The 20,865-nt window shown below is 35.0% G+C and overlaps 1 protein-coding gene across 1 annotated transcript in view; it reads left to right on the top strand.

Moving 5' to 3' along the window:
• The window catches only part of CYLC2 (cylicin 2), a 158,972-nt gene extending 138,918 nt beyond the window's left edge, over positions 1 to 20,054 (top strand). Inside the window, exons 4-7 of the mRNA XM_069540802.1 lie at positions 15,445 to 15,485; positions 17,032 to 17,153; positions 18,609 to 19,008; positions 19,177 to 20,054. Of these exons, the coding sequence (XP_069396903.1) occupies positions 15,445 to 15,485; positions 17,032 to 17,153; positions 18,609 to 19,008; positions 19,177 to 20,054 (1,441 nt within the window). The remainder of the gene's footprint in view (positions 1 to 15,444; positions 15,486 to 17,031; positions 17,154 to 18,608; positions 19,009 to 19,176) is intronic.
• Positions 20,055 to 20,865: the final 811 nt, after the last annotated feature.

Below are 20,865 nucleotides of genomic sequence, written 5' to 3'. Positions count from 1 at the left end.
TCGATGTGAGTTGGTGCCACTACATAGTTCACACATTGTAAGTGGTTTAAAACTTGGCACCAAAATAAAGCCAAAGCCAGAAATACATTATCCAGATATGAAATGGAGTTGAAATGGTGCCACTGTCCAGTTTTATGGTTGAAATTACCAATGGTGGAGAACTAGGGTTGAAATAAACCAAATCTAGAACAAAATAAAACAATGTTTGTCAACCCCTATGTTAGGAAACCAAGCCGAGATAGCTACGTAAGGACTGATAGGGAGTTCTATCCTACAGGACCTAGGCAGACGTATTGATACCTTGAGACTGGTAAATTGAAAAAGAATCACTAGTTAAATTAAAGGAAAAAATATAAGAAAGAAATAACAAGTGTAACAGTGTGTGTGCTCCATATTGTTCATTTTGAAAAAAGTAACTATAATATTAGAAAGATCTGATTTTGTTTTTGTTTTTTTGTTTGATTTTTTTAGAAAGATCTTATTTTTTATACTCAGAACTTTGGTTTATGTGAGAAACATCATTAATCAGTAAATATTTCAAACTTATTTTAATCTGTAACGTCTCTGCACTTTGCTTCTCTGGAGGTGATTTTATTCCTAGCTAAATTCTACACTGTAGTATTCTCATCATATTACATTTATATTTTGCAGTTTTATAATCACCTTTGTTATTCAGATATATTTATGTGTACAGTGCTAGAGTCTATATTGGATATTCAAGTTTATCTATGGGAGTTTGGTGTTTAAGAGGAATGTTGAGGTCCTGGGCCTTATCCCTGGTACCAACAGACCACTGCATTTTAAAGAAGTTTTCAAGTGTTGATTGTCTGATGTATATGAAGGGATGATGAGACCCCAGGACATCACACGAGTGGGCATACTACTGAGAAAGTGAGTTTTGATAGTATTTGCAAAATCGTCTCTTCTACCTTTCTTGATGATGCCTTTACCATAGATTATGAAAAGTGTATTGTTATAAATTTTTAGAGCATTATTTATTTATTTATTTTTGCGGTACGCGGGCCTCTCACTGTTGTGGCCTCTCCCGTTGCGGAATACAGGCTCCGGACGTGCAGGCTCAGCGGCCATGGCTCACGGGCCTAGCCACTCTGCAGCACGTGGGATCTTCCCAGACCAGGGCACGAACCCGTGTCCCCTGCAGCGGCAGGTGGACTCTCAACCAGTGTGCCACCAGGGAAGCCCCTGTAGACTTTTTAATGATGGCCATTCTGACCGCTGTGAGGTGGTACCTCATTGTAGTTTTGATTTGCATTTCTGTAATAATTAGCAATGATGAGCATTTTTTCATGTGCCTACTGGCTATCTGTAAGTCTTCTTTGGAGAAATATCTATTTAGGTCTTCTGCCCATTTTCGACAGGGTTGTTTGTTTGCCTGTTTTTTTTGTTGTTGTTGTTGTTGCTGTTGTTATTGAGCTGTATGAGCTGTTTGTATATTTTGAAAATTAAGCCCTTAACAGTCACATCATTTGCAAATATTTTCTCCCAGTCCATAGGCTGTCTTTTTGTTTTGTTTATGGTTTCCTTTGCTGTGCAAAATCTAAGTTTGATTAGGTTCCATTTGTTTATCACTGCTTTTATTTCTATTGCCTTGAGAGACTGACCTAAGAAAACACTGGTTCAGTTTATGCCAGAGAATGTTTTGCCTATGTTCTCTTCTAGGAGTTTTATGGTGTCATGTCTTATATTTAAGTCTTTAAGCCATTTTGAGTTTATTTTTGTGTATGGTGTGAGGCTGTGATGTTGGAGGGGATGTGGAGTAAAGAGAACCCTCCTGTACCGTTGGTGGGAATGTAAATTGTTGCAGCCACTATGGAGAACAGTATGGAGGTTCCTCAAAAAACTAAAAATAGAGTTTCCATATGATCTAGCAATTCCACTTTTGGACATATATCCAGACAAAACTATAATTCAAAAAGATACATGCACCCCTATGTTCATAGCAGCACTATTTATAATAGTCAAGACATGGAAACAACCTAAATGTCCATCAACAGATGAATGTATAAAGAAGATGTGATATACATACACACACAATGGAATATTACTCAGCCATAAAAAGACTGAAATAATGCCATTTGCAGCAACATGGATGAACCTAGAGATGATCATATTAAGTGAAGTTAAGTCAGAAAGAGAAAGACAAATACTATATGATACCACTTATATGTGGAATCTAAAATACGCCACAAATGAACTTATCTATGAAACAGAAACAGACTCAAAGATATAGACAGCAGACTTGTGGTTGCCAAGGGGGATGGGGGAGGGAAGGATTGGGAGTTTGGGATTAGCAGATTCAAGCTATTATATATAGGATGGATAAAAAACAAGGTTTTACTGTATAGCACAGGAAACTACATTCAATATTTTGTGATAAACCATAATGGAAAAGAATGTGAAAAAGGATATACATATGTATAACTGAATCACTTTGTTGTATAGCAGTAATTAACACAACATTGTACATCAACTAAACTTCAAGAAAATTTAAAAAAAAACAAACAAACTACTCTTTAGGGGAAAAAAACGTCAGTTGAAATTCCCCAAAAGGAGCTAAATAATGGCAACATTTTCAAATATTACTCTAGTAGTATTTTTTTTTTTTTTTTTTCGGTACGCGGGCCTCTCCCTGTTGTGGCCTCCCGCTATTGTGGCCTCTCGCGTTGCGGAGCACAGGCTCCAGACGCGCAGGCTCAGCGGCCGTGGCCCACGGGTCCACGGGCCCAGCCGCTCCGCGGCATGTGGGATCTTCCCAGACCGGGGCACGAACCCGTGTCCCCTGCATCGGCAGGCGAACTCTCAATCACTGCGCCACCAGGGAAGCCCCACTAGTAGTATTTTTATTCATCTATTAGTGGGGTGGAGTGGTAGGCAGAATTAAAATTATCTAACTCAGCTCTGTCAGTAAGTTGGTAATTTTAATAATCACCTAGCCTTCTTTAAAACCTTGTATCTATGAGCAGCCCATAAGGTTACAATGGGAAAAGGCAATGTTAAGTTATGCAAATGATTTAACAAAAGATACATGAATGTCAGGGAAGTTAGGATTACAATCAAGCTTAGTAGATAAATGTTTAGATTCATCCTTTTCATCAATAAATTAAAACTATATAAAAAATTGAAACAATCTGTTTATTAAGATGTAAAATCAATTGGTTATTTTGAAACTACCAGTTGTATTTAGTCAGTAATAATGAATGAAAGTAAACACCAATATTAGACTGAATATTAGAGAACATAAAACACAAGTAATAGTGGAAAACAAGTAATAGTGGCTCTTCCTGTTTTCCCCTTTAACTCTCAGTGGTCTTGGCCTCTTTATGATGTCACCTCTCAACATCACTAATTTGAACTCACAGTGCTTAAGTCCTGGCAAATCATAGGCGGGGGAAATGTCTGTACCAAGATTGTAAGTCCTCTTGTCAAATTTTATGTTTTAAAATAACTGAAATGCTCTAGTTAACTTTACATTTATTCTCTTTAATGTAAAGAGATGTTTGTTATATTATTATTATGTCACCGACAAACAAGAGAGTGTGTGTTTAACAGACACTTATGTTCTCAAGCAATATCATAAGTTGTTCTGATCCAAGACTTAACTATTTCATTCACTTGGGTAAAATATATACATGGCTATGGATAATTCTTTTTCCATGTGATTCTTCCTTTTTTTTTATCATATTGTATTTTGGATCATATAGAATGAAAGAATTCATGATTGACATTCAGATAACTATCATCTCCTTAGAGGCCATTTGGAAATTTATAAGAACATTTTTTTTGTCACAGTGACTAAGGAGTGCTGCTGAACTTTAGACAGCATGGGTCAAGGGTGTTAAACCTTTGGTAGTAAGTGGGGCAGCCCAACACAAAGAAGAACAACTAAACACTAATTGTATCTTCTTGAGAAATACTGAGTATGCAAAAGTACTTTGCAATGAAAAGCAGACTATGCAGACATGGGAAGTTTGATGATAATAGTGTCCATATTCTTAATTTATCTTGCGTTAAAGTGAGGTAGGAAAATAAAACCTTTCAATTATGTATACCATTTTACTGTGAAGACATGGAACAAAGGCAAAGGCATGTTAACTCTGGAAATATAAAGGAAAGTGTAACTGGGTTTTCTTTGGACACTACTGTTAAAGAAAAGATAAAACACAAATCTTGAAAATAAAACAGGCTTCCCTGTGCCTACCTCATTATAATACAATCACTACTTTAAAGGACAATCTTTAGTAAAATGTTTGACTGTATTTGTCCTGATTACTTTAGATGTTGAGTGACTTGCTCACTATTACACAGTAATCTCTGCTTGGGAATACACCCTGACAGAATAACATCATATTGTACTTACTTTAAAATGTTTAAGCACAATAAAATATTGATTTCATTACTACTATCATGAGGATTGTGTAGCTTTCAAAGAACTTCACCATAATGGTTAAAAACCTATTTTTGGTTTTATGACTATTTCTTTATGTTGTTTTCTACTGTAATCCCCAAACTCTTGTGCTATTGTAGAATAAAAGTGCGGTTGAATTCATAATCAAATGGCCTCATTGTTAGCCAATGAAGACCACATAAAAATCCTTAATTATCATATTTCCTTAGGCTCAAGTGGCAACTTCCCATTCTCTTAACAGAGAATTTGAGATGCAGAAAATAATTTTCTGCTTGTCTTTCCTCTGAACTTTTCTAACAATGATAGGAACTTAATATTAGACTTACATTTCTGTGCCATGACTACCAACTTTGTACCTGATAAAGAAAATTCTCCTCTTTGAGCTCAGTACACCCCCTGCCCAATTAATCTTCTTTAATACCTTTGTTCATCCAAATCGCAACAACCCAACTCAAGAGTTTCACCTCTTCTTGCCTTTGTCTTCAATTCAAGTAGTGTCAGTCAACTCAATCCTTCCATTATTAATACTGAATAGGTCTAAGACATCTGAGGGAAGTGCAAGAGGTTTGCCCAAAGATTTGGCATCAGATAGGTATCTAAAAATCTGAACTTTAAAAACTTCCAGCATTAGCTTCCAGATCTCATATCCACTGTACATTTTATCTTTCTCTCCCCTGTGCTGCATTAATAAGTCCTCTCTTACTATCTTGGCCTAGGGTTTCACCTTGATATAAAACGGGGTTTACTAACCTTGGCACTATTGACATTTTAGGGGGGATAACTCTTTATTGGAGTTGAGGACGGGGTGGGGGGCAGGAAGGAATGGGGGTCCTGTGCATTATAAGATGTTTAGTAGCATTTGTGGTTCCCTACGTACTAGATGTCAGTATCAGCAAGTATGTGTGCACACATGCGTACGCACACACACACACACATGCACACAACTGTGACAATCAAAAATATCTCAGACGTTGCACAATATCCCCTGGGGGAGGAGATTCAAAATACACTCAGGTTGAGAAACACTGCTCTAGAAAATGTTAGAAAGAGACAGGAAATCTCAGGATACTACACATAGAGCCATCCCTCAGCAAGAAAATACCCATGTGGCTCTTGACCTTTGCCTTTACATCGAGACCCCTCTAGCAATACAACAATGACTCAGGCCCCAGTCCGTCCCTGGAAAACTTTCTGCTAAGTCCTTTGTGGCCTTATTTACTGTGCATCTGACACAGAATCCCAAAATCCAAAACCGGTTGTCAGGATATATTGGGATATATATGAAATAGAATACTGCTCAGCCATAAAAAAGAATAAAATTGTGCCATTTGCAACAACATAGATGGACTTGAAGAGTATTATGTTAAGTGAAATAAGTCACACAGAGAAAGATAAACACTGTATGATATCACTTACATATAGAATCTAAAAAATAAAACAAACTAGTGAATATAGCAAAAAAGAAACAGACTCACAGATATAGAGAACAAACTTGTGATTACCAGTGCAGAGAGGGGTACAAACTATTATGTATAAATTAAGCTACAAGGATATATTGTACAACACAGGGAATATAGCCAATATTTTATAATACCTATAAATGGAGCATAACCTTTAAAACTGTGAATTACTATATTGTACACGTGTAACGTTACAATGTAATGTACATTACTGTAATCTGTAATATTACATTCCACAAGGCTGACAATGTGTATCTTCTTTACATTAAAAAGCTGACGGACACTGAGACTGATTTTGGAATGTTTAGATATGTGGACCTGAAGCGAAGGCAGATTTGTGGCTTCTGTGTTCCATTTAATCTTAGTTAAGAAGAAGTATTAGTTATTGTGTGTGTGTGTGTGTGTGTGTGTATTCCAAGACCTTAATTAAAAAACTAGGCATATCACAAAATAACAACCGTTTGACTTAATTGTTGTGTTTCTTCTTCTTTTTAGAGTAAGTAATTAAATTAGACCATCTTCACACTTTTGAGGGACATTTTAAAAAGGATAGAAGTAAATTTATATTCACATAAAAATAGTTTTCAAATAAAAACCAATAAAACATACACTGAGAGATCGTATTTTTTTCATAAGAAACTTCAAGAATTGAATCTGAATGCATCCTGGTCTAGAAAATTTCTTGACTGTCCCAGAGAGGCAAGGGGAGAGATGCTCTCACCAGCAGAACTAGACTTAGGGGAAAGAATGGAAAAATTCTCTCCAGTCCTAAAAGATTAAATTGATTTAACTGCTTATGACATACGTAAATTTATATAGAGAGTGAGAACTATGGTATTTGGATCATTGCTATTTTAGGGGTCCTATAAATTCTTCTCAGTAAAAATAAAACTAAATGTATTGAATTGTCACTAACTCTAACCTAACCAACCTTAAGAAACATAAGAATTTTCAACCACACCATTAAGTTACATTTTGCCAGTTTCCAGTCAGTCCATTCTGCCTCTCCCCCACAAATGGCTGCTAAGTTACCATGGAAAATCTTGCCTATTCTTGAAATTAACACAAATTAAATCATAACATATATGCTTTTGGGTTTCTGGATTTTTTTCTTTCAGTATAATATATTTTTTTGGATTCATCCATGTTTCCATGTTGCATACATCAGTAATATGTTCCTTTACATGGCTGAGTAGTATTCCATTACATGAATATACCATACTTAGTTTATCCATTCTCCTGTTGATCACTTTAGTTTTGGATTATTATGGGTTACTTTAGTTTTGGGTTATTATGAATAAAGTTGCTATAAACATTTTTCCCAAGTTTTTTGGAGATTTCTCTTGGGTAACCTACTAGTGGAAATGCTGAACCATACACAGAACATGTGTATGTTTAACTTTATTTTTAAAAAATCAAGGGACTTGCCTGATGGTCCAGTGGTTAAAACTTCACCTTCCAATGCCGGGGGTGCGGGTTCGATCCCTGGTCAGGGAGCTAAGATCCCACATGTCTTGCGGCCAAAAAACCAAGGCATAAAACAGAAGTAATGTTGTAACAAATTCAATAAAGACTTTAAAAATGGTCCATATCAAAAAAAAAGTAAAGAAAAAATTTAAAAAAAAAATCAAGTGGTATTCCAAAGTGGTTGTACCATTTGTACATCCACCACTGATGCTGAACATGTCAGATGCTCTATATTGTAGCTGATGACTGGTGTCATTAATCCTTAACTTTAGCTATTCTAGTGGGTTTAAAGGGTTCTTTTACTTCTAATCAGATATATATATGTGTGTGTGTGTGTGTGTATATATATATTTTTTCCCTTTCATCTTTAATTTCCCTGAGGAATTTGTTTTTCTTTAGTTCTCTTATACAGGTCTCACATATATTTCAATAAAATTATTTTAAAATAATTTTTGTTATTACAAATTATACTATTATATTGTTTTCTTAAATTTATATGCCCAACTTTTCTAGTTATAGAAATATAATTAGTTGATATAATTAGACCTTGTATCATATGATCTTATTATGTTCAAAAAATATCTCTAAATTATTTTTTAGGTGTCATTAGATATTCTACTTACTAAACAATGCCCTCTGTGAATAAAGTCCAATTTTACTTCTTCCTTTCCATTTTAATGCTTTTATTGCCTTATGGAACAATACAGCATCTGGATTACAATGCTGAAGGAAGTGAGCATCCATGCCTTGTTTATAGTTTATAGAGGAAAGACAGTCAATATTCCACCATTAATTAATTTGATTTTAATAATAACTATTGTCAGGACTCATTTTATCTATTTGAGGAAGATGCCTTCTATTCCTAGTTTTATCAGAGTTTTGCTTTTTTGGTTTTTTTTTTTGCAATATGCGGGCCTCTCACTGTTGTGGCCTCCCCCACCGCGGAGCACAGGCTCTGGACGCGCAGGCTCAGCGGCCATGGCTCACGGGCCCAGCCGCACAGCGGCATGTGGGATCCTCCCGGACCGGGGCACGAACCCGCGTCCCCTCCATCGGCAGGCGGACACTCAACCACTGTGCCACCAGGGAAGCGCCCAGAGTTTTTAATTATGAATGAATGTTACTCTTTTTCAAAACTACTTCTGCATATCTTGAGATAATCAGATGAATTTCTTATATGTTATTTGGAGTGATTACAACGATTAATTCATATTAAACTAACTAGGTTACATTGCAGAGAGTAAACCTCAATGATCATGATATGTTAGCCTTTTTATAGATTGTTCAGCAAGAATAATTAATAAATTGTTAAGGAATTTTTGCATCTATGTTAATGCATGGCATTAGTCTATAATATACATTTCTGGTAATGTCCTTGAGACATTTTGGTGACAGGGTTACTTATATTGATCTCAAAAATGAGTTTAAATATCTTCCTGCTTCCTCTTGTTTCTGAAAAACTTGTGTAGAGTTGTTAGTATTTTCCCTTAAGTTTTTAATTTGATTTATCAATAAAACTCCATGGGCCTGTGCCTTCTTTTCTGGGAAGGTTTTTGATAGTGAATTAAATTTATTTAATAATTATAGGGCTCTTCACATTTTTGTTGTTTCATCTTGTGTCAGTATTGGTAAATAAACTGAGTTTTACAAGGAGCTCATCTATTTCACTTGAGTTGCTCAGTTTATTACAATAAAATTGTTACTGATATTCCTCATTATCCTTTAAAATCTATATAATTACAAAGGCTTCATCTCTCCAGATATTGGTAATTTGTGTGTTCTCTCTGTTTTTCTTCATCAGTTTTTCTAAAAGTTAATAAATTTTTTTGCGATACGCGGGCCTTTCACCGCCGCAGCCTCTGCCGCTGCGGAGCACAGGCTCCGGATGCGCAGGCCCAGCAGCCATGGCCCACGGGCCCAGCTGCTCTGCGGCATGCGGGATCCTCCCAGACCAGGGCACGAACCCGCGTCCCCTGCATCAGCAGGCGGACTCTCAACCACTGCACCACCAGGGAATCCTAAAAGTTAATAAATGTTAATAATCTTTTCAAAAACAAATTTTGGATTTTTATATTTGCTCTAATTTGGTTTTTAAAAATTTTTATTTTATATTGGAGTATAGCTGATTTACAACATTGTGTTAATTTCAGGTGTACAGCAAAGTGATTCAGTTATACATATACATATATCTATTCTTTTTCAAATTCTTATCCCATTTAGGTTATTACAGAATATTGAGCATGGTTCCCTGTGCTACACAGTAGGTCCTTCTTGGTTATCTACTTTTAAATATAGTAGTGTGTATATGTCAATTCCAAACTCCCAATTTATCCATATGTCTCACCTTTCCTTTCTGGTAACCATAAGTTTGTTTACTATGTCTGTGTGTCTGTTTCTGTTTTGTAAATAAGTTCATTTTTTTCATTTTTTTTTTAGATTCCACATATAAGTGATATCATATGATATTTGTCTTTTTCTGTCTGATTTACTTCACTTAGTATGATAATCTCCAGGTCCATCCATGTTCCTGCAAATGGCATAATTTTATTCTCTTTAATGGCTGAGTAATATTCCACTGCATATGTGTACCACATCTTCTTATCCATTAATCTGTCAATAGACATTTAGGTTGCTTCCATGTCTTGCCTATTATAAACAGTGCTGCAATGAACACTAGGGTGCATGTATCCTTTTGAACCATGCTTTTCTCCAGATATATGCCCAGGAGTGGGACTCTGGATCATATGGTAGCTCTATTTTTAGTTTTTTCAGGAACCTCCATACTGTTCTCCATAGTGGCTATACCAATTTATATTCCCACTAACATGGTAGGAGGGTTCCCTTTTCTCCACACTCTATCCAGCATTTATTGTTTGTAGACTTTTTGATGATGGCCATTCTGACTGGTGTGAGGTGATATCCCATTGTAGTTTTGATTTGCATTTCTCATTTCTCTACTAATTAGTGATGTTGAGCATATTTTCACGTCCCTCTTGGCCATCTGTATGTCTTCTTCAGAGAAATGTCTATTTAGGTCTTCTGTCCACTTTTTGATTGGGTTGTTTCTTTTTTTTTGATATTGAGCTGCATGTGCTGTTTGTAAATTTTGGAGATTAATCTCTTCTTGGTCACAATGTTTGCAAATATTTCTCCCATTCTGTGGGTTGTCTTTTCTTTTTGCTTATGGTTTGCTTTACTGTGCAAAAGCTTTTGAGTTTAATTAGGTCCCATTTGATTCTTTTTATTTCCATTACTCTAGGAGATGCACTGAAAAAGATATTGCTACCATTTATGTCAAAGAGTGTTTTGCCTATGTTTTCCTTTAAGAGTTTTATAGTATCCAGTCTTACATTTAGGTTTGTAGTCCATTTTGAGTTTGTTCTTGTGTATGGTGTTAGAGAATGTTTTAACTTCATTATTTTACATGTAGCTGTCTAGTTTTCCCAGTACCATTTATTGAAGAGACTGTCTTTTCTCCACTGTATAGTCATGCCCTCCTTTGTCATAGAGTAATTGACCATAGGTGCGTGGGTTTATTTCTGGGCTTTCTATTCTGTTCCATTGATCTGTATTTCTGTTTTTGTGCCAGTACTGTATTGTTTTGATTACCATAGGTTAGTAGTATAGTCTGAAGTCAGGGAGCCTGATTCCTACAGCTATGTTTTTCTTTCTCAAGATTGATTTTGGGACTTCCCTGGCAGTCCAGTGGTTAAGAAAATAATGCACACTTCCAATGCAGGGGGCATGGGTTTGATCCCTGGTGGCGGAACTAAGACCCCACATGCTGTGTGGCGTGGCCAAAAAAAAAAAAAAAAAAAGATTGACTTGGCTATTCAGGGTCTTTTGTGTCTCCATACAAATTAAAAAATTTTTTGTTCTAGTTCTGTGAAAAATGCCCCTGGTAATTTGATAGGGATTGCAATAAATCTTCAGATTGCCTTGAGCAATATAGTTATTTTGACAATATTGATTATTCCAGTCCAAGAACGTGGAACATCTTTCCATCTGTTTGTGTCATCTTCAGTTTCTTTCAGCAGCAGCTTATAGTTTTCAGAGTGTAGGTCTTTGGCCTCCTTATGTAGGTTTATTCCTAGATATTTTATTCTTTTGATGCTATGGTAAATGGGATTGTTTCTTTAATTTCTCTTTCTGATATTTCATTGTTAGTGTATAGATATGCGACAGATTTCTGTATTAATTTTATATCCTGCTACTTTAGCAAATTCATTGATGAGCTCTAGTAGTTTACTGGTAGCATCTTTAGGATTTTCTATGTATAGTACCATGTCATCTGCAAAGAGAGAGAGTTTTACTTCTTTTCCAATTTGGATTCCTTTTATTTCTTTTTTTCCCCTCTGATTGCTGTGGCTATGACTTCCAAATCTATGTTGAGTAAAAATGGTAAGAGTGGACATCCTTGTCCTGTTCCTGATCTTAGAGTAAATGCTTTCAGCTTTTCACTATTGAGTATGATGTTAGCTGTATGTTTGTAATATATAGCCTTTATTATATTGAGGTGTGTTCCCTCATTGCCCACTTTCTGGAAAGTTTTTATCATAAATTGGTGTTGAATTTTGTCAAAAGCTTTTTCTGCATCTATTGAGATGATCATATGGTTTTTATTCTTCAACTTGTTAATGTAGTGTTATCACACTGATTGACTTGAGGATACTGAAAAATCCTTGCATCCCTGGGATAAATCCCACTTGGTAGTGGTATATGATCCTTTTAATGCATTGTTGGATTCTGTTTGCTAGTATTTTGTTGAGGATTTTTGCATCTATGTTCATCAGTGTATGGCCTGTAATTTTCTTCTCTTTTTTTTTTTTTTTTTTGTGGTATCTTTGTCTGGTTTTGGTATCAGGGCAATGGTGGCTTCACAGAATGAGTTTGAGAGTGCTCCTCCCTCTGCAGTTTTTTGGAAGAGTTGAGAAGGATAGGTTTTAGCTCTTCTCTATATATTTGATAGACTTGCCTGTGAAGCCATCTGGTCCTGTACTTTGTTGAATTTCAATACTTATGATCAGTCTATTCATATTTTCTATTTATTCCTAGTTTAGTCTTGGGAGACTGTACCTTTCTAAGAATATGTCCATTTCTTCTAGGTCTTCCATTTTATTGGAATATAGTGGCTGTAGGAATCTCTTACGATACTTTGTATTTCTGTGCTGTCAGTTGTAACTTCCTATTTTTCATTTCTAGATTTATTGACTTGACCCCTCTTTCTTTTTTTCTTAATGAGCTTCACTAAAGGTTTATCAATTTTGTTTATCTTCTCAAAGAACCAGCTTTTAGTTTCATTGATCTTTTCTATTTTCTTCATCTCTATTTCATTTATTTCTGCTCTGATCTTTATGATTTCTTTCCTTCTTCTCATTTTGGGTTTTGTTTGTTCTTCTTTCTCTAGTTGCTTTAGGTGTAAGGTTAGATTGTTTGAGATTTTCCTTGTTTCCTGAGGTAAGATTGTATTGCTATCAACTTCCCTCTTAGAACTTCTTTTGCTGTGTCCCATAGGTTTTGGGTCATTGCGCTATCATTGTCATTTGTCTCTAGGTATTTTTTTTAATTTCCTCTTTCATTTCTTCAATGATCCACATTGTTTAGCCTCCACATATCTGTGTTTTTTACAGGTTTTTTTTTTTTTTCTTGTTAGTTGACTTCTAATCTCATAGCCTTGTCGTTGGAAAAGATGCTTGATATGTTTTCAATTTTCTTAAATTTACTGAGGCTCACTTTGGGGCCCAGCATGAGATCAATCCCAGAGAATGTTCCACAGGCATTTGAAAAGAATGTGTATTCTGCTGCTTTTGGATGGAATGCTCTAAAAATATCAATTAAGTGCATCTGGTCTAATGTGTCACTTAAAGCCTGTGTTGCCTTATTGATTTTCTGTCTGGGTGATCTTTCCACTGATAAAAGTGGGGTTATATTTGCTCTAATTTTGTTTTCCCTTTCACTGATTTTTCTTGGTTAAGCTTTATTATTTTCTCCCTTTAACTTTATTATGATATTTTCCTAATTTTAAAGCAGAAATTTACAACATTGATTTTAAACTTTTTTCTAATAAAATGCATTAAAGCTATAAAGTTCTCTCTATGTACTGTCTGCAGTATTCCACAATTTTTGTTATAAATTATTGTCCATTTGCTTCTTTTTCATAAGTGTGAATTGTAAATTGACCGCTGGTTATTTAGAAGGAGATGTTTATGTTTCAAATGTTTATGTACTTTCAATATACTGTTGACCCATGAATAACATGGGCTGTAGGGGAGCCAATTCCCACAAAGTCAAAAATCCACACAGAACTTAATAGTTGGCCCTCCAAATCTGCGGTATTACATTCAGGAATTCAACCAACCACAGATCTTGTAGTATGGTAGTATTACTGAAAAATATCCACATATAAGTGGACCCATGAAGTTCAAACCCTTGCTGTTCAAGGGTCAACTGTAATTTTGTTATTGATTTTTAATTGAATTGCTTTATGATCAAAGAATATTCCTCAGAGCTTACACAGAACTTAATGGACCATGCCTATGTACCACTTTTTAAATCTCAAATTTAATAATATTGTTTCATGACATAGTTCCTCTTTCAGAGCATTTAGAAAAGAGAAGTTCATAATCATGGTTGAAAATCAAAATTTCTTAAGCAGTATATAAATGTAGATTGGCTAGGTTTAAACCTAGAGATATAGTAGGGTGAGTAATTTTAATACACGCCCTCAGTTAAGAAATCACTAGACCAGGTAACTTATTAGTCAACACATCCTGAATTTTATTCAATTAATTTATTCAAAATTTTGTAGAGTGGCAAAAATGTGCCAGGTTTTTTTACTGGGAACAAAAATTTTAATGAAGGTACCAAGATATTTTTGTACTGCACTTTATTCTTAATATTTATATAATGTTAAAATAAGGAAATCACTCTATGAGCATGTGTGTTTTTATGTGTGTGTGTATGCGTGTGTGTGTAAGCCCCAAACTCACTCATGATCAACAATGACATTATTTCTGTAATATAATGGGATGATGTATAATAATATTTCTTTAACAGATCTTAATATGTGCCTCCATTACAAATAAATAAGAATTAGATATAAAACTCCCCTTTGTGAGAATAAACATGCTCATATAGTACTAAGACAAATGGAAATTTGTAAATAGAAACTACTTTGCAACATAGTTTTATTTCTCATATTTTCCTAGAGAAGAAAAAAAGTCAAAATCCATATCAATGCTTGTGATATACACTGACACACACACACACACACACACACACACACACACACATATGCACACATTCACAGACAGACATGCATGCCATTGAGTGATTTGGATTTGGTTAAATTCTGAGATTATTTTGAGGATCTGATCTCACCTAGGCATAGTGTTTTTAAGATGATGTCTTATAATTCTTACAATGTCTTACAGTTCAATTGTAAGAGAATTTGGAGCATAAAGTGGGGAAAAATTCAATCGTGGTGTCATTAAAAAGCCCATAAATGTCCATATTTCAGATACGCATTTTGGTGACTTTCTTTTTTTTTTTTTTTTAATTTCATTTATTTATTTATTTTTGGCTGTGCTGGGTCTTCTTTTCTGTGCATGGGCTTTCTCCAGTTGCAGTGAGCAACTGCAGGGGGCCACTCTTCATCGCGGTGCGCGGGCCTCTCACTGTCGCGGCTTCTCTTGTTGCGGAGCACAAGCTCCAGACACGCAGGCTCAGTAGTTGTGGCTCACGGGCCTAGTCGCTCCGCGGCATGTGGGATCTTCCCAGACCAGGGCTCGAACCCGTGTCCCCTGCATTGGCAGGCAGACTGTCAACCACTGTGCCACCAGGGAAGTCCTGGTGACTTTTTTTTAAAATGTTTTTATCCATCTTGTTTTAGTTATGTTGAAGTTTGTGTTAAAAACACGTATTTGGTCATTTCTATTTTTCTAGGATGAAGTAATCTTACATAATAATAGAGATCTAAGAATGTAAAATATTTCTCTAGTTGGTCATGGCAAGTGTTTATGTACAGTAATGATCGTTAAATAGAGTGATTTTGTATAAATTAATTAAAACTTTCCCCTCTTATTTTAATAGCCAAAAAATAAACTTCGGGACATGTGATAATTACATCCCAGGTAAGAAAGTTCAATTTTTTAAAACAGGTATGATTAATTTTAGGGATAAGTAATAAACAACAGCTGTCATGGAGTATTACTAAAAATCAGCTTTTAATTTTCCTAAGCACCTTTCTCATGGGCTCAGTGAATACCTTCTAAAGATATTTTGTCTTACTATCCACAGAAGATTAAGTGAATATGTTCAGCAACATAAAGGTGGACATATTTACAGGTTAGAATTCAAACAGTTAGATAATCTTACAGTTGAAAGGCAGTGTAAAAAAATGGATAAATAACTTCTTACCTGTGTCAGGAACGTCTTCTGCTACATTGCTGATATTCTATATCGGACATATAATTGGCAAAAAAATTCATTACTTGACAAGGCCAGTCAATCTGATGGTGAAGGACTTCTTATATCAAGTAATCAATTTTCTCTCATATATTAAACTTAAATATATCTTTCATTCTGCATATTTTCTCATTGATCCTGATTCTATCTTTAGGAGACTCACAGGACAAGTCTATTTTCTCTTATATACAGCATTTTTGTACATACTTAAATAGATGAGGATATCTCTCTCACAGGTCTTATTGGTAACCTAAATATTTTTAACCATTTATATTATAGTTTCTATGTAACTCGACTCTCACAATCACAATTCTGTAGGTACTCTTTATTTATCGATTTTCTTCATTAGTACGCCACCGATGACAATGGGGTTCTGGGGTGTATGACATTTACTCTTGTAGCTTAGAATATGGTTACTAACTAAGGGGATCTTAAGTGTTAGCCTTTATATTCAGTCATATATTTACTGAATATTTTAAATAGGAACTGTGCTAAGTACTTTGGGAGTTACAAAAGTAGCTACCATAATTTCTGTTCTCAGTAGAATTGTATTCTAGCCAAAAGAGTATAAAGGAAAAATCTAGATTGGAAGAGATAGAAAGATTAAAAGGAAACAGTAAAACTGTTTTTTTTCCATTTATATTACAGACTATATTAGTTTCACAATGACTATATAATTAACTACAAAACTAGTTAAGGGCTTCCCTGGTGGCGCAGTGGTTGAGAGTCCGCCTGTTGATGCAGGGAACGCGGGTTCGTGCCCCGGTCTGGGAAGATCCCACATGCCGCGGAGCGGCTGGGCCCGTAAGCCATGGCCGCTGAGCCTGCGCGACCGGAGCCTATGCTCCGCAACAGGAAAGGCCACAACAGTGAGAGGCCCGCGTACAGAAAAAAAAAAAAAAAAACTAGTTAAAATTTTAAAAAATCAAATTTTATTTTCTCATATTAATAGTACAGAATTTCAAACATTACCAAATACATGAAGCCATAATATGAATCATTTATTTATTAATTTACATATGATTACTTACTGCCATTTTATTTATTTATTTTTTATTTTTTCTAAACCAAACCAAATTTATTTATGAATTATTAACCTCTTGACAGTACTTGGGCAATGGGAAAGAATGGGCAAGAGAAACTTACTGCCATTTTAGGTCTGATAAAATTCTATTTATTCTGAAGTGTATGCTTAATGTTTTCTTATTTTAGTCAGTGAATTAAGTAAAAAATCATGGAATCAGCAACATTTTGCCCTGGTATTTCCCAAACCACCACGGCCAGGAACAAGAAGGAGATCAAAACCTTCCCAACTACAAGACAAAACAGTTCCTGTGAGTTTTGAAAAGATCACATACTTTTACTGGTAATAATCTTGTGAAATCATGTATAGCTATATATGTTACAGATCATCATTGACCAATGGGATTTCTGTGATGATGGAAGTATTTTATATCTTTGCATTCCAATTCCAATATGGCTACTGAACACTTGAAATGAGGCTACTTCAACTGAGCAGTTGAATTTTACATTCAATTTGATTCAGTTCACACATGTGGCCTTTAAATGTCATATTATACAGCACAGTTGAAGGTAATTCAATTCTACTACTTGGAGAAAGTAGATATATTTAATTTGCATTTCAGTATATAAAAATTACTCCCTTATTTCATATTAAATATTTGCTCAGCAATCCCACATTATAGAAAATATGTATCCAAGAAGCACAGAAATCTGGAGATCCTAAGGCTACAGTTAGTATGAACATTCAGAAAATATTCCCCAGTTGGAGAAACACCCTCATGAGAATCATGGAGTTACATTATAAACTAAGGAAGTTTCAATGCTTTCTCATTTCCTATAATATAGAATTCCAGATTTTGAGTATTAGAAGATTAATATTTCCCAATGTTTCTGGAATCATCAAGGAATATGAAAATGTTCCAAGAAAAGTTTTCACAAAATAACATATCATGAACTCTTGTTTATTTTAGGGAATATATTTAATCAGTAGTAACCTAGGTTTCTTCTGTTTTCTCATCCTTTTTTCATTTTCCTTTCTTTATTAAATTTATTTTTACAGCCATTAACATTCTTTCCAAAATTTGCTATTTTTGCAATTAAGCTTTTAAAAATATTTGATTAGGAGTTGAAAACAGAATGTACCATTCTGCTCAAACTAATGTATACTGAATGTTATAGTTTTCATTACTGCAGTTTCCTATCTGATACTCAAATTATATCTTGTCAGGCAGAGGAGTATTAGGCTTTTACTTTTAACCACAGGTAGCATTCTAAATTCCAGAGACTCTGAATATGACAATAGAGACCAGGATATGCCTGAACATGAAACTCTTAGATATTAGAGAATAATTAGTTTCTGAGTTAGCACAGAAATGGAAGGTGGGGAAGACATTCCAAGAAATCTCAAGAACACAGAGTAAAAAAACAAAAACAAAAACAAAACCTAAATCTCTCATGATTGTGAAGAGAGGTTCTGATTTGTCATTAGTCAGTGAAGTTCTGTGAGAATTTTAACATAAAATCTTGAGGGAATTATGAAGATCCTCTAAATTAAAATTAGGCCTTAAATGAGGCATGCTGTCCTTTAATACAAAAAAGGAACAAAGTTGAAAAAGCATAATAAACTATGCAATCTACCATTTACCCACTATTTATCAAAATCTAAAATCTTTTCATGGTTCAAGTTAAATGTATTCAATATCTGGTAATAAAGGCTGTGTAACTCACACACAAGTTGTTCATTATTATTCTAACCAATATTTCAGAGATATGATGAAGACAAATTAAGGGGAGCTCATAAACCACCATTATGGATGCACCATTCTTTAATGAGAATTTCTGAGAGACCATCTGTTTATTTAGCTGCTAGGAGGCAGCCTCTACAGAAACCAGCTCGACACTCCAGGGAGGATGCTAAAGATGCAGCAAAACCTTTATCTCCATCAATAATTAAGAAAAGTAAGGAAGACAAGAAGGACAAATCAGATGCAGAAGCAGAGTCCACAGTTTCAGAGGAAAAACTTAGGAAAGGTTCAGAGAAAGAACCAGGAGCTAAAGAAGAGAAAGCAGATGCAAAGAAAGATGTCAAAATAGAGAAAAAAGGTTCAGAGAAGGGCAAGGAGTCAGTTACAGAATCTGAAGATGAAAAAGCAGGTGCAATAAAAGGTTCTGAAAAATACAAGATAGGTTCAAAGAAGGACAACGACTCAGCTACAGAATCAGAAGGTGAAAAAGGAGATGCAAAGCAAGACTCTGAAAAAAATAAGAAAGGGTCAAAGAAGGGCAAGGAGTCTGATACAGAAACAGAAGGTGAAAAGGGAGATGCAAAGAAAGATTCAAAGAAAGATAAGAAAGGTTCAGAGAAGGGCAGGGAGTCTGATACAGAAACAGAAGGTGAAAAGGGAGATGCAAAGAAAGATTCAAAGAAAGATAAGAAAGGGTCAAAGAAGGGCAAGGAGTCTGATACAGAAACAGAAGGTGAAAAGGGAGATGCAAAGAAAGATTCAAAGAAAGATAAGAAAGGGTCAAAGAAGGGCAAGGAGTCTGATACAGAAACAGAAGGTGAAAAGGGAGATGCAAAGAAAGATTCAAAGAAAGATAAGAAAGGTTCAAAGAAGGGCAGGGAGTCTGATACAGAAACAGAAGGTGAAAAGGGAGATGCAAAGAAAGATTCAAAGAAAGATAAGAAAGGTTCAAAGAAGGGCAGGGAGTCTGCTACAGAATTAGAAGGTGAAAAAGGAGATGCAAAGAAAGATTCCAAAAAAGATAAGAAAGGTTCAAAGAAGGGCAAGGAGTCTGATACAGAAACAGAAAGTGAAAAGGGAGATGCAAAGAAAGATTCAAAGAAAGATAAGAAAGGTTCAAAGAAGGGCAGGGAGTCTGCTACAGAATTAGAAGGTGAAAAAGGGGATGCAAAGAAAGATTCCAAAAAAGATAAGAAAGGTTCAAAGAAGGGCAAGGAGTCCACTACAGAATCAGAAGGTGAAAAGAAAGATGGAAAGAAGGATAAGAAAGGGAGCAAGGATTCAAAGAAACCTGGCGAGAAAGGAGATGAATCAAAGGACAAGAAAGATTCAAAGAAGAAGGAGAGTAAAAAAGATAAGAAAGATGAAAAGCCCGGTGAGGCAGATAGTGAGTCAAAAGATGCTGCCAAGAAAGAAAAGAAAGATGCCAAGAAGGATGCAAAGAAAGATGCCAAGAAGGGCAAGTAGGCCTTGGATGGTAATTCAAAAGAGTATTTGATGGAACAATTTTAGTAGTCTGAAACTGAATATATGAAAAGGGGGATTCAAAGAATTAATGGAATAAGTTTTTTAATGGGGGAAAGAAGAACACAAAGATGGGCTCAGAAAACCTTCATGAAAAATATAAGAAAGACGTTAAAAGGACTTGGAGGATACTTATGCTAAATTTGGGGATATGAAGAATTCAATGAAAGATCCCTAGAAAGATTCATAAAGAATATTCAGAAGTTAATGATGTTGAATCTGTGGATACAAAGAAGAAAAAAATCAACAAAGGCGTCAACAAAATTCAAGGATGCAGATATTGAAACCATAGATTTAAACAACCTGAAATTGCACCCACAGATTTAAATAAAGAACCACAGGAGTCATGAGAGGAAGTCAAACAAATTTCATAAAGTCTACTTTCAAATAAGTACAAAAACAAATTAAAGGTAGCGTTCCTCAAAAGAAAAAAAAAAAAAAAAGAAAAAGAGGAAAAAAATTACTGCTTTTTTGTGAGCCTGTACCATCTCTGAAGTATAAACAGCCACAACCAGGTGGATGGATTTTGAATACTCTGCTTCCAAGACAAGATAAACATACTTGGTAAGTTAGTTTTGTTTTCTTTTAAGTCAAATAAGATTAAAAACAATTAAACTGACTTAAAGGTTTGAATTGAAATTTATCATTCTTATAAAATCTCCATAATCTGCTCACTAGATTTTTACTAGACTTTCAGCAAGTTTGGACTTTTTCATAATAAGAAATATTTAAGAATATGGAGGGAAACACCACA

Source organism: Delphinus delphis, chromosome 6 (assembly GCF_949987515.2).
Source record: "Delphinus delphis chromosome 6, mDelDel1.2, whole genome shotgun sequence".
Classification (NCBI taxonomy): Eukaryota; Metazoa; Chordata; class Mammalia; order Artiodactyla; family Delphinidae; genus Delphinus; species Delphinus delphis.
Note: the sequence above shows the minus strand (reverse complement) of the source record. Positions and strands in the feature narration are given on the sequence as shown.